The sequence below is a fragment of the Myotis nattereri genome (genome assembly GCF_964212035.1).
Source record: "Myotis nattereri genome assembly, chromosome: 3".
In the NCBI taxonomy this organism is placed as follows: Eukaryota; Metazoa; Chordata; class Mammalia; order Chiroptera; family Vespertilionidae; genus Myotis; species Myotis nattereri.
This window is the reverse complement of record NC_138077.1, coordinates 79,860,093-79,875,218: the sequence shown is the minus strand read 5'-3', so window position 1 is coordinate 79,875,218 and position 15,126 is coordinate 79,860,093. Positions and strand designations below refer to the sequence as shown.

Here is a 15,126-nt window from a genome sequence, read left to right as displayed (position 1 = left end):
ATGAAGGGTTTAAAAGAAAGAGATTGTTTGAAAGTTTATGTTTAGAAAGATTAGCCTCCCTCACACCCTCCATTGAGCTGTATCTCCTGCCCAGGCAGGCAAGCAACCCTCTTATTACTGCTTCCTCTCATCTGCTTTTCCTGGCAACAGACTGGAGGTTTATTATCTGGAGAGGACCAGAGGACCAAGAAGTCTGACACAGAGGAGACAGGACAGAGGTGGAGGCTCACTTCCTTTTCCTGTCCCTCTTTCAGGATGTTTCGAGCCAGGCTTATATATTACCAGCAGGAAACCACTAAATTCTTCTCTGGAAAAATGAAATGGCCTAAGAGAAATGCCACAAAAAGTGACATTTGGGGGTACCATATTAAAAATCTAGTTTGTCATCCTACCCCTACCATGAAGTCCACTAATCAACAAGCCTTACTATGTAGAAAAATTTCCTAGCAACTGTTTAATGTATCTCTCTTTACTATGAATAGACAGCTAAAGTTCACCAGACAACTAAGTACAGTCTCCAACATAAGAGCAAATAACAACAAAAAGAGGATCCTGAGGAAAGAGGTATATTTCTTGAAAATAATTACAATTAATATTCTCAGACAGATAAGGGAAGAATTTGCATCCATGAGAAAAAGATGCCATAAAAAGATAATCAGAAAACATTTGATCATTAAAACAAATTAAAGAGTTGAAATAAGAATGAAGGAGGAAGGCTTAAAGATAAATCTCCCAGAAAGAATTTAAAAGTGGTAAGAAAATTAGAGAATCAGGTCAAGAGATTCAACATTCCAGTAAAAGGAATTGCAGAAAAAGGGGTCATGTAAAATATGAAAATGGAGTGATGAAAAACTGCCCAGAACTGAAGGAAACTTCCTAGGACATGAAACTCAACATTGAAATATCATTAGGTACAAAGTACAACAAATAAGGAAAATAGTCACCCCAAAGAGCATCACTGTGAAATTGGACAACTAAAAGATTCTAAAAAATTTCAAAGTGAAAAACAATAACATTCAAAATAAAGGGCCAGAAAAAAGAATGGCTTCAAATCTTGAATAGCATTACTGGATGCTAGAACTCATTGGAACAGTGCCTTCAAAATTATGAGGAAAACATATTTAAAAACTAGATTTTTATACCCATCCAAACTATCAATAAAGAGTAAATTAAGGTCTTAATAAATTTACTTTCTACCTACAGATACTGAAGGTGTACCCCAGAAAAATAAAGGTTTAATAAACCACGACCAAGGAAGATATGGAATTCAGCAAAGAGGGAGACTAATCCAGAAAAGTGTTGAAGGGGCAGTAAAGAAAAGTCTCAATTGTTCAACAGGCCTAGAGAATAGCCAATTCAGAGTGGAATAGGAGCATGGAGGTCTGCAGAAAAGAAGAATAACTGATCTCTTTGAGCATATGAAAAATATTATTCATGAGCATGTGGAAGAGATGTTGGAACATATAAAAATAATTAAAAATAAGAACACAGCAAGCTAGACAAAGGGAGAAGTGCAGTAATTTTATTGATGTCATGAAAATAAAGACTTGTATAAGAAAGGAGGAATGATTACAGCTTCTCTTTTTCTCAGGATTGAACAGTATTTCCATGGTCATAATAATGAAAGAATGACACCCATTTTATATCACAATATGATATTGTGTTGGCAGGGGATGTGGCAATTGGGAGGAGAAAAGGGAGAGTTATGTTCTCATATGCTACCTTGAGAAGTTAACATATCATATCAGAAATGGATAAATCAAGAAACAGCAGTAAAAACTGTAAGGTAGCAAATAAGGAAAACAACTAAAAGTTGAGGATGACTGCCTCTGAGGAAAAAGTTAGGGTAACAGTAGAAAAAGGGACTGCTATTTTTTCATTCAAAATTTTAATAGCGTTTGAATATTACAGTGAGGCCTTGACTTACGAGTGTCCCGACTAATGAGTTTTTTGAGATACGAGCCGTCTCTCGGCCGATTTTTTGCTTTGAGTTGCGAGCTAAAATTCAGGTTACGAGCCAGCTTCAGATACCCCACCGCTAGTTGGCGCAGCGAACGTCACAGTGAACCACAACATCAGCCCAGCATCACGTGTCTCACTAGTTCACTTTTTGATTTGACATACAAGTAATTTGAGTTACGAGCTCCGTCACAGAACGAATTAAACTCGTAAGTCAAGGCCTCACTGTACTTTGTTAAAAAAATTTTAATTGCCATTTTATAACAAAAATGAGAATGTTCATTATAAAAAGAAAAACAATTTAGAAGTGGCTTTTAGTTTCTTTTGGGTTTAGTCAGAAGTTATTCAATACACACCATTAAAATATATTAAAAATTAAAAGATTAATAAACCCAAATGCTGATATAAAGCAACTAAAAGTCTCATATATGGGATGGTGGGAATGCAAATATGTTACAATCATTTTGGGGAAAAGCAGTTTTTATAAACCTAAACATAACTCAGCAATTCCATTCCTGGTATTTACTCAAGAGAAATAAAAATACATGTTCACAAAAAGACTTGTATATGAATGTTCATGACAGATTTATTCATAATACCCCCAAATAAAAAATAGCCCCAAGTATCCATCAGAGAGGAATGGATAAACAAACTATGGTATCCTATATAATAAAAGGCTAATATGCAAATTGTCCCTATGGGCAGGAGGTAGATGTGCACAGACCGCCAAGGGGTGGCGGAACATGGCGGGTGGCAGCAACATGGCACTGGCAGTGGTGGCAGTGGAGGCGCTGCTGGCCCTGATGGGCCCTGACAAGAGCGGGACCACAGCGGAATGGTGGAGCAGGTGAGCGGGCAGCGCCAGGCCAAGGTGGGTGTGAAGGGAAGCCCTGGCCAGCAGCCAGGGGAAGGGAGGTCCCGACTGGTAGCCGGCAGCTGCTAGGGACCCTACCTGTACAGGAATTTTGTGCACTGGGCTTCTAGTATTCATATAATTGAATATTAGTCAGAAAATTTGTGAGGCAGACTGAATTGTGCCCCACTCCCAATTCATGTTAAAGTCCTAACATCCCTATATGACTGTATTTGTAGATAGCCTTTAAAGAGGTAATTAAATGAGGTCATAAGCATGAGGTCCTAATCCAATAAAACTGTGTCTTTGTATGAGGAGGAAGAGAAACCAGGGATGTGCTCACAGAGGAAAGACCATGTGAGAACACAGCAAGAAGCAAGACCATGTAATGACACAGCAAGGCAAGGAGAGACACCTTAGGAGAAACCAAACAACAACAAAAAATACCTCATAGAAACAGACAACAGTATGGTGGTAGCAAGAGAGAAAGTGGGGCGAAGGTGAGGTAGAAGAGGAAAACGGAGGATAAATGGTGATGGAAGGAGACTTGATGTGGAGTGGTGAACACAGTATAAAATACAGATGATGTATTATAGAACTGTATATCTGAATCTATATGATTTTTTTGGGGGGGTTAACTTTAATTTATTTATCTATTTTTGTTTTCTTTTTTTAAAAAATTATTCTTTATTGTTAAAAGTATTACTTATGTCCCCCTTTCACCCAATTGACTCCTTTCAGCCTGCCCCTGTCCCCCAACCCCTAGCCCAGGTCTTCAGCACCCTACTGTCTGTGTCCATGTGTTATGCATATATGCATACAAGGTCTTTGGTTGATTACCTCCCACCCTCCCCTGCCTTCCCTCTGATATTTTGCACTCTGTTCCATGCTTTGAGTCTCAGGATCCACTCTTTTCATTAGTTTATTTTGTTACTTAGATTCCACATATGAGTGCAATCATGTGATACTTGCCTTTCTCTGATTGACTTATTTCATTTAGCATGATATTCTGTAGGTCCCTCCATGTTGTCTCAAAGGGTAAGAGAGTCTTCTTTTTTACTGCTGCACAGTATTCCATGATATAAATGTACCACAGCTTTTTTATCTACTCATCTACTGATGGACACTTGGGCTGTTTCCAGATCTTAGCTATTGCAAATTGTGCTGCTATAAACATAGGGGTGTATACATTTTTCTGATTGGTGCTTTGGGTTTCTTAGGATATATCCCTAGAATTGGGATCACTGGGTCAAATGACAGATCCATATTTATTTTTTTGAGGAAAATCCATACTGTTTTCCATAATTCTGAACCTATATTATTTTATTAATCAATGTCACCCAATAAGTTCAATTAAAAAAAAGCCACCCAGATTGGTATTTTGTTACGGCAGCCCTGGCAGAATAATACACTCAGCAATACAAAAAAAGAGAGCCACTATACATCAACATGATGAATCTAAATAACACTGTGCTGAATAAAAGAGGCCTTGAACAAAGAACATACACTGTATGTTCATGTTCAGAAAATTCTAGAATAGGCAAAACTAATTGAGGGGGACAACATCAGAACAGCCTCTGGGTCACAGAGTGTGGAATGGTGATCGACTGGGAGGTGGCATGAAAGGGAATAGAGCGATGGTAACGTTCTTTATCCTGTAGGGGTCTGTGTAAAGGTATTACATGAATTTGACTATTTTACTAGTTATTGAATGGTAAATTTGACATTTGTGCATTTTATTGTGTGCTAACTTCATCTTGAAAAGTCAAAAAGAATCTTTAAATATTGGACTTTTGTTAATGATATGCATGATGAAGTGTCTGGGGGAGTGTACTGACTTTTCAAATTACTTTGAAATGTGCCAAAAATAAGATGATTGATGGACAGACAGTGTGTCCAAACACATTATTCATAAAGTTTTCAACTCTGACGACACTGAGGGTGAGGATTTGTAGAAAGTGAGGAAAGTCTTACTGAATACTGAAGGAGAAAGAATCTTTGTTATGTAGTGATAGTAAGTTTAGCAATACTGTTATCTTCAGTTGCATGAAAAGTAGAACATGTATCATGCCATGGGTTAAACAGTAAAGAAGATCCATATATTGTTGAAGGTGTCACCTGATTTCTTGGGACTTAGAGTAAAATGAAAAGGAGGGAGTGCAGTGGGAAGGGGGACTATGAAAGAAGTGCAGGGTATGGCTGCAAATCCATTTGTTAAAACCTCAGACCCCAGAGTACCATTTAGTCACATATGAGCTCTATAAAGAATTCAAAGATTTGCCTCACAGATTTTCTCAAACCTGTTCGAGGAAGCTTAAGGGGTATTGCTCCTCAATTGCCTTGGCAGGGTGCCAAGGCAGGAAAGAGTTTATCTGGAAATGATCTGTGGTTGTGCCAGTGACAATGTTGTGAGGCAACCCAATGGGAGGCTCACATGGTGAGGGATTGAGGCCTGCCAACAAGGGGGTTGAGCCCCCAAACCCCTGCCCACAACTTGACTGCATTTGGTGAGATGTGTAGAGCCAGAGGGACCGAACTAAGTCATGCCTGTGAGAGAACAGCAACTATGAGGTAAAGAATTTTTATGGATCCAGAGACAGAGAAGCATCGACCAGACCATCAAACCTCAGAGGGAGGGTAGGGAAAGGGGGAGAGATCAAAGGACTTGTATGCATGCAAGTAAGCATAATCAATGGACACAGACACTAGGGGAGTGAGGGCACAAGCGAGGGTGTGTGGGGGGTAATGGGGGGGGGGATAAGGACACATATGTAATACCTTAATCAATAAAGAAAAAAAAGAATTTTTATGTTTTAAGCTACTAACTTTTGGGTCAATTTGTTATACCACACTAGATGAATATAAAGAGAATTGAGACACTACCATGGCAAGGTAGAAGGTAAATAGAAGAGTGAAGAGGACATAGTCTTTTCACTTAAAATCATCAAGAGTAATCTTAAAGATAAAGAGTGGGAGAGATAGGAAATGATCAATGCTGAAATAAGAAAAGAGTAAGAAAATACAACAGTAGAGAAAGGTGAGTAAGGAGGGAAAGGGATAGGTACTCTTGCTGAAGATTCCTTTATGAACCAAAGAGGTAAGCAAAAGCCAGTTTAAGAAAAAGAACTCTGGTGTGGCCTCTGATGGGGAGAGGATGGATCATGGAACCACTGAAAGCCTACTGACATCATGGAGGCATCAATGAAAAGTCACGAAATCCCTCCGAAGAGATTATATTCCTTAAGGGAACCATAATTACAAAGTCACCAGGGCTGGCTCTGAAATCACTGAGGTTGAGGAGGGAAGAGGGTGATGCAATCTCTAGGAGTAGGGGAATTCATCATTTATTTTGGAAGCAATATCTGGGGGGAAAAAAGAACTGTTGGCAAATCTTTATACTTACATTATTAAGGAGGCCAAGGATGATTAGATGTGAAATGGTTTCTAGAGATGATGTAGTTGCATGGGTAAAAAAGTTTTACAAAGTTATAAATCTGGGGCTTGAAATACTGGACAGACGAGAGGCTTGGACTCAGTAATAGAAGTGAGGCTAGCTGTGGTGCAGCAGGGAACACTACCTAACTTGACAGACACTCTCACCTGGTGAAACGAAAGCCTAAGTATGTATTATAGCTGACAGCATAATGCCAGGCAGTTCCTTACGCAAGCATAAAAAATCCTAAAAACATAAAGAACAGCCTGGCCAGGTGTAGCTCAGTGGCTGAGCTATCGACCTATGAACCAGAAGTGGTTGAGCTGTCGACCTATTAACCAGCTATTGACCTTTGATTCCTGGTCAGGGCATATGACTGGGTTACAGGCTCAATCCCCAGTAGGGGGAGTGCAGGAGGCAGCTGATCAATGATTCTCTCTCATCATTAATGTTTCTATTTCTCTCTCCCTCTCCCTTCCTCTCTGAAATAAATAAAAAATATATTTAAAAACAAAACAAAACAAAAACCATAAAGAACAGCGAAGTGACTAAGCTAATTTTAAAAATTAAAAATTTACATAAAGCATAAAAATAATTTCTTTTTTTATTCAGGAAAAAAATATAATTACTATTAGAGGATAAATATCCAGTCATATCTACCAAATGAGTCAATTGCCTAGCACTGTGCTAGGTACTATAGTGAACACAAAAAAACCCTGGTCCCCAAGGAGCTTATTAACTAGTTTGGAGACTCAAGCTCTTTGTGCATAAACAACCAGAGGAAGATTCAAGAAAGGACAGTCTGCCTGACAAGAAGGTCATCCTTGGTGTGATGATGGGTCAGGGGGAGAAGAGCAGCTGGAGAGAGGTTAGGGAGCCCACAGAGGATCCAGAGGGCAGTCAGGTGGGGTGGGGGAAGAGAGAGTCCAGCTCTGTTCAGATGGGGAAACCTTCAAGGAGGGGATTAGAGGAGGGACACTGGATATCCAGGGTCCAAAAGACTTCTTCAGCAGGCAGCAGGGTCAGGGAGCTGATGACTTACACTCTGGGACCCAAAGGGTTGAGATGGAAAGAGTGGTTAAGAAAAACTGGAATACTGCTATAGTCACCCAATCCTTCATTTCACAAATAATGAGTGCCAATTAGGGGCATGATTCTATACCAGGTGTGTGGAGATAAACTGTGTCCTCCAGGTGTGCAGCCTGGTGGGGGAGACCAGGGAGCTAGACGGATAACACTCAAAAGGCAGTGGGGCCCAGGAGAGTCCCATGTAAATTCTCTGGACAGGGAAATAAGAGGCTTGGAGGAAGGGCTTAGGGCATTTGTCTACCTAGGACTTGAATTCTGTAAAGCAATTTGATAGTAAAAGAAATTAAAGTAGGAGGGAGATGGATAAAATGGGCCATAAAATCGTAATTTTTTTTCTTAGCAAAAAACAGCAATGGCATGTGATCAACAAAGCACATGAAGATGTGGTGAATACAGTGTTTCCAAGCTGAAAGAGGAAACACAGGTGAAAAGAGAAGTGGAAATAGATCTTCAGCATCTGCTCACACCCACCCAAGTGGCCATGACCCCCAGAACCCATCTCTCTGAGTCTCAGGTAATTTGTCAAATGGGATACCTTGTATTTCAAAGGGCAGCTGTGAGGATTGTGTGAGTCACAGTGCCTTGCACACTGCCTGTGTTACATGCTCAGTAAAAGGCCTTTGTTGTTGAAACCTGGGTCGTGGAAAGAGGTGAATGCTCACAGAAATGAAGAATGCATTTAACTTTCTCCTCCCCCATTTCCCCCTCTTCTTCCTATGGTTCCCTGTCTTTTCTCTAACATGATGGTTGTGGGAAAAGAAGAGCCAAGGCACTAAAAACAGGAAATTTAGCAATGCAGATGGCCCCACCAAGGAAAAGACAGGAAAAATGCAGGCTTGGGCAAGTTTATTAATGCAAATTTCTTTCAATGATGAGAAAATGTGAGCAGCAAGCAAGAAAAATATCAAGGCAGAAAGTAAGGAAAAAGGAAGCCAATTGGGTATGAAGAAGCTATTAAGAACCAAGTTCTGCAGGTAGGTCAAAGAAGGCATGACTATGGTGTGGTCAGTGTAATAAGTTAAGGTAAAATCAAACCACACCTTGGTGAAATAAATTGAAAGCTAAGGCTGTTAACCTATAGGCCTTTGAAAGAATGGTTAAAACTAGAACTGATATAGGGCCTTTGAGCAAAATATTTAATGGCTGAGGAGAAAACCAAGATAACTATATATAAGATATCTTTCTGCCTTCCTCTTTCCACAGAGTAAAAATAATAAACAAAATAAAAGAGATTTGAAGTATGTATTTCACTATAATTATTAACACTTCAGTGTTTACTCTTTTTGTCAATCATTATTGAAAATGCTTTACAAGTATTAGTCATTTAGTACCCATTGCAACTTTTTCAGGAAAACACAATTACTATCATCATTTTACCAATAAGGAGACTGATGCCCAGAGAGTTTAACTTGTTTAAGGTCTCACAGTTTATAGGTAGTCACTATGCCAATAAGCTCCACAAACTGGTCACAAAATTTGGGTAGAGTGACCCTCCATTGGAAAGACTTTAGGGCCACTTACAATAAGACTACAACCCATTATTACAAAGATGATAAGTATGGACTGACACTAGATAGTCCTTTAAAAATCAGACATAGGGAATTTCCAGTCAAGGGAGGCATAGGTAAATGTGGTACTAAAATCCTCCCACAACCACATCAAAACTGCAACCAAACTACAGAACAACCATAATTCAGAACCCCTTGAAATCTAGCTGAACGGAAGTCCTATGGAACTAAGGATATAAAGAAGAAGCCACTGAGACTGGTAGGAGAGGCAGAGATGCCAACAGGCTGGTCCCACACCTATGTGAGGCGGTTAAAAATATTTTAGCTGCAGAGGTCCCCCAGAGAAGCCAGGGGTCCTAGCCCCACACCAGAACCCCTGGCCCAGGAAAAAGATATTTCATGAAAATGCAAACAAACAAACAAAGCAAAGGTAGCAATACCAATACCAGACAAAATAGACTTTAAACCAAAGGTTACAACAAGAGACAAATAAGGACCTAGCAACTCTACTTCTAGGTAGAGTTATCCAAAGAAACCCAAAATACTAAATTGAAAAGATATATACATCCATATATTTATTGCAGCATTATTTACAATAGCCAGGATATGGAAGCAACCTAACTGTCCACCAATAGATGACTGAATAAAAAAGAAGGGGTGCATAAATACAATGGCCTGGGGCGGGGAGGTGGGGTGGGCTAGAAGGGGTCAATGAGGGGGGGAACATGTGTAATACTTTCACAATAAAGATTAAACACACACACACACACACACACACACACACACACACACACACTGAGGTATCACCTCACGCCTGTCAAAGTGGCTATCATCAATAAATCAACCAACAAATGCTGGCAATGAAGTGGAGAAAAGAGAACCCTCATGCACTGTTTTTGGGCATGCAGACTGGTGCAGCCATTCTGGAAAACAGTATGGAGTTTCCTCAAAAAATTAAAAATGAATCTGCCTTTTGACCCAGTGATTCCACTTCTGGGAATATATACTATTAATCCCAAAATACCAATCAGAAAGAATATATGCACCCCTATGTTTGCAGCAGCATTGTTTACAAGAGCCAAGATCTGGAAAGAGCCCAAGTGCCCATCAGCAGATGAATGGAGAAAAAAGCTGTGGTGCATTTCTACAATGGAATTCTACTTGGCCATAAAAAAAGAAAAAAGAAAATGTTACCTTTGTGACAGCATGGATGGACCTGGAGATTATAATGCTAACTGAAATTAGCCAGTCAGAGAAAGACAAATACCATATGATCTCACTTATAAGTGGAATCTAATGAAAAATAATTAAACTGACAAAATAGAAACAGAGGCATGGATACATGGAACAGACCAGCAGCTGTCAGAGGAGAGGAATGTTAAGAGTATTGGATGAAAGAAGGTAAAGGGATTAAGCCCTCCTCTCCCCCAAATGTATATATAACACAAAAAGTAGTGATAACTAGAGGGAAAGGGAGTATGGATAGGAAGAGGTGGGCAAAGCAGGAAAGAATGGGGATGGAAAGGGGCTTTCTGTGGGGCAATGGGGGCATGATGCAGTGTGCAGATGATGTTTTATTGAGTTGTACCCTTGAAACCTGTATGTCTTTGTGAAGCAAGGTCACCCCAATAAATTCAATTAAAAGAAAAGAAGTGGTACATATATACAATGGAATATGATTCAGCCATAAAAAAGATTGGATTAAAAAAAAAAGAGTGGAATGAAATCTTGCCATCTGCAACAACATGCATGGTAGAGCGTATTGTGCTGAGTGAAATTAAGTCAGACAGAGAAACACAAATGCCATATGACCTTCCCTTCCATGTAGAATCCGAAAAACAAAATAAATGAACAAGCAGAACAGAAACAGACTCATAGATACAGAAAATATTTTATGGTTGCCAGATGAGAAGGATTCTGGGGGGCTGGGTGGAAAAGGTGAAGGGATTAAGAAGTATGGCCCTGGCTGGTGTTGCTCAGTGATTAGAGTGTTGGACTTCTCACGGAAGTCTTGGGTTTGATTCCTGGTGAAGGGCACAAACCTGAGTTGCAGGTCTCAAACCCTACTCCTGATTGGGGTGGGTGTGGGAGGCAACCAATCCAAGTGTCTCTGTCATATCGATGTTTCTCTATCCTCTCTCTTCCCTTCCACACTCTAAAAAATCAGTTGAAAAACATCCTCGCTCCTTGGATGAGGATTAAAAAATAAAAAAGAAGTAGTACAAATTGGTAGTTACAGAATAGTCATGGGGATGTAAAGTACAGCATAGGAAATATTAATATTCTAATAACTATATATGATATCAGATGGATAATAGATTTATTGGGGTGATCACTTTATAAGCTATATAAATGTTAAAAATGGGGCTGTACACCCCAAATATGATATTATATGTCAGCTGTAATTTAAAAAAATTAAAAACAAAATAAAATTTTCAAAAAACAACAACACACATGATAATCAGGTTTGCGGGACACATAATATGAAAAAGCTGCAAATGGATGTGAGTTGGCAGTGTGAAGATTACAAAAAGAAACAAAAGGTCATAGGCCCAGGAAACAAAGTTTATCAAATGTCCACTGAGTTTATCAAATGTCTACTCTGAAGGCAGCAAAAACTGTGATAAGAATTCATACAACGGACCATAATGCTGGGTAACATGTGGCCCTGGAGCCTGCTGGCAGCATAGCATGGTGCTGCAATCATGTGTTGGTGGGGGGTAAGCTTGAATATCTTAATGAAATCTGTCTCCTTTTAGGAAATTTACCTAAAACAAGAAGACTGGAAAATGTAATACAGAAGTCTACATTACCATTATTGTAAAATACATTTATATATAAAAAAAATATTAGGGGGAAAAATAGGCCTTGCTTGTTGATAATTAATGAAGCATGGCTCTTTCAAAGCAGAGAAGGTAAAAGCTTCCCTGAAATCTGGCCAACAGCTGCTGCTAGGGCACAGGGAACACTGTACAGGGTAGAGGAGAATGACTGCAGAATCCAACAGCTGTGACTTTCCCATAGTGACTGTCACCTGTTTGGTTTTCTTCGACAGGACAGGAACTGGAGCTGTCTCCTGTTGCATCATTTCTACGTCTCCCCCTCCTTCACCATCTGATGCTTCTGAAAAATATAAAGTTTAAAAATCAGAAAAGCCTCTTACCCTCCCCCCAATTGCTATCACTGCTAGTACAATCTTGGTATACGACCTTTCTAGAAGGATCTATCCCTTGATTTAGCAATTCCACCTCTAGGAAGATGCAGTTAAGGAAATGACCCAAAATGAAGCTGGAGATTTCAGCACCAAGATGGCAGTCTTATTTATAAAGCTGCAACATGAAGATTATCCAGATGTCTAACATTAGAGGATGTTTAATGATGGAACACACACTCACAGTGATTTTTACAGATATTACTCTCCTCATGTTTAGATTTAAAAAAGCTAATGCTACTTAGAGGGGATTATAGGTTATGAGAAATTCTTATTTTGAATTTTTAAAATATTTCAATAATGGAAAAGATAAATTCTTACTCTAAGTATCAGGAAAAATAAAAGTTTTAACGCTTTTCCTGTTTATAAAGTTCTCTTGAAGAAGCATGGCAACCCTAAGTTCCTTACCTTCCTTAATGCCATACAGCCTTCCAGAGTATAGCAGTTGCTTTATAGAGACATTTGGAAACTTTGAAAGGTTTTACTCATTCCCTTTGAGTTTCCCTATATATCTCAGTCAGCTCAAAATATGAATTTATGAGCAAACCTTGGTCGGAATTCAGATTTAGGTCCAAATTAACCCATCTGGTAGTACAAGCATTTAAAGTTTGCATACCATAATGATTAATTTTGTGTCAACTTGATTGAGCCACAAGGTGAATACGTATTTGGTTAAACATTATTCTGAGTATTTCTATGAGGGTGTTTCTCAATCAAGTAATATTTGAATGGGTATACTGAATAAAACAGATTGCCCTCCCTAATGTGGGTGGTCTCAGATATCCAACCAGATGAAGGACTGGAATAGGCTAGCCCATCTCTGAGTAAGAGAATATTATCTGCCTTTGGACTTGAACTGAACATGGGCTCTTCCTGCATCTGGAGCATGTCAGACCCTAGACTGGAACTAAACCATAGGCTCTCCTGGTCTCCAGCTTGCCAGTTCATCTTGCAGATACTGAGACTTGTCAGCTTCCATAATTGCATGAGCCAAAACCTTACTTTATATCTATATCTACCTATATGTGTGTGTGTGTGTGTGTGTGTGTGTGTGTATTGGTTCTGTATTTTCTGGAGAACCCTGATTTATACACATACTTTCAACTGTGTAGCATGAAAAACAATTCTACCCAAAAAATTAAAAACAAAATAAAATTTTCAAAAAAATATTCACACAGGTAATCAATCAGGTTTGAGGGACACACAATGTGAAAAAGCTGCAAATGGATGTGAGTGAGCAGTGGGCAGGTAGTGAATTAACAGGGAATTTTCAATGAGTGATTAAACTGGTATCAAAAGTATTTATAGAAGTTTTCCCTTTGGGGAGAAAGTATTAGTAATCATATTTTTCCTTATTCCTCCTGCTAAGTACAGCTAAAAATCCTGAGCCTTATATATGAAACAAACCTAAGAAGTCTCTGAAAGGTAGAGCGAAGAAGGCAGACTGGCGAGGGATTCTGGCGCCCAATGAATAACATAAAGGTGAGCTCCTTGGGTTTTCTTTTTCCTCATTATCTCAGACTTGGATCTTAAGAAGCATCAACTTGAAATTGCCAATTTAGGACCAGACGAAAAAGGCCCCAATAAATATCTTCTCTATTCAACAAAATAACCAGGAAAAGGGGCAACCTAGTAAGACTGAAAACTTTTAGACTCCAGCCAACACCACACAAAACTGTGGCCTAGTCCCCTCCAGCAAAGGCTGAGTGGGGAGCCTAGGTTTTCACCCTTGCAAGGCTGTAATGAGACTCTCTAACTCCTCCTCCACTGCCTACCAAGTGGGAATGGACCCCCGAAGGGATTTACATCCCTGAAGAGTGGTAACAAACCCGTGTTCCCTCCTCTCATCACCACCACCACTGCTGTAGTATTAATGGAGACCACATGGTGAGCCTGGACTTCCACCTCCTCCTGGCAGTAATGAAATGCACCTCTCACTCCCCACTAGGATATTATCAGAGTCCTAGTAAAGTCAGGACTTCTCATACTGGCCAATGGTAACAAGATAACATCCACACTAATAGTTTTAGCAACCACTAAAAAAGCTTTAGAAAGATACACTCAAAAACAGAAAGAATAAATAAAATAAAATTGTAAATATGTTCAAGTAACTCACAGGAAATTAGGAAAGAGAAAACACAGCGAACAAACAGAAAAAATGAATAAAATAATATGGTAGATTTAAACCCCAACATATCTATAATTATAATAATGTAAATGGTCTAATAACCACACCAATTTAAAGGCAGAGATTGACAGAATGGATTAAAAGAGATGAACTACATATATACTGATTACAAGAAACTTACCTCAAATATAACAATATAGACAAGTTGAAAGCAAAATGAAGGAAAAAATATAACATGCAAATATTGATCAAAAGAAAGCAGGACTAGATATATTAATATTTGGTAAAGCAGACTTAAAAAAAAAGTAGACTTCAAAGTAAATAAAATGACCAGAGAAAGAGGACATTATATAATGACAAGGGGTGAATTTGCCAAGATGACATAGCAATCTTAAATGCGTATGCACCAAACAACAGAGCTACAAAATATGAGAAGCAAAAAACAAACAAAAACCTTATAGAAATGAAAGAAGAAATAAACAAACTTATGATTAAGGTGCAAACTTCAACAGTCCTCTCAGAAATTGAGAGAATGACTAGACAGAAAATCAGCAAGGATATATAGAAAAACTGAGTGACAACAGTAACCAACAGGATCTGATCAACATTTTGTAGAACACTGCACTCAAGAGTAGAATACACATTCTTTTCAAGAGTTATGGAACATATACCAATATAGATCATATTGTAGGAAATAAAACAACAAACTTAAGAGAATTGAAATTGATAAATAGCATGTAAAAAAAACCTACAACAAGCATACTTTATGATGCAAGACTGAATGCTTTCCCATGTGTGGGAACAAGATAGCTACTCTGAACAATATTATTCCACACAGTGCAGGAACTTTTAACCAGTGCAATAAGACAAAGTGAAATAAAAGGCGTAAACATCAGAAAGGAAGAAATCAAGCTATTCCTATTTGCAAATAACATACTGTTTTCA

At 38.8% G+C, this 15,126-nt stretch overlaps 1 protein-coding gene across 2 annotated transcripts in view; it reads right to left on the bottom strand.

The window, feature by feature from the left end:
- Positions 1–15,126, bottom strand: part of CMSS1 (cms1 ribosomal small subunit homolog) — a 406,540-nt gene that overhangs the window by 24,389 nt on the left and 367,025 nt on the right. For both annotated transcript variants that reach the window (XM_081086727.1, XM_081086728.1), the window contains exon 2: positions 11,877–11,965. In XM_081086727.1, coding sequence (XP_080942853.1) covers positions 11,877–11,965 — 89 coding nt within the window. The remainder of the gene's footprint in view (positions 1–11,876; positions 11,966–15,126) is intronic.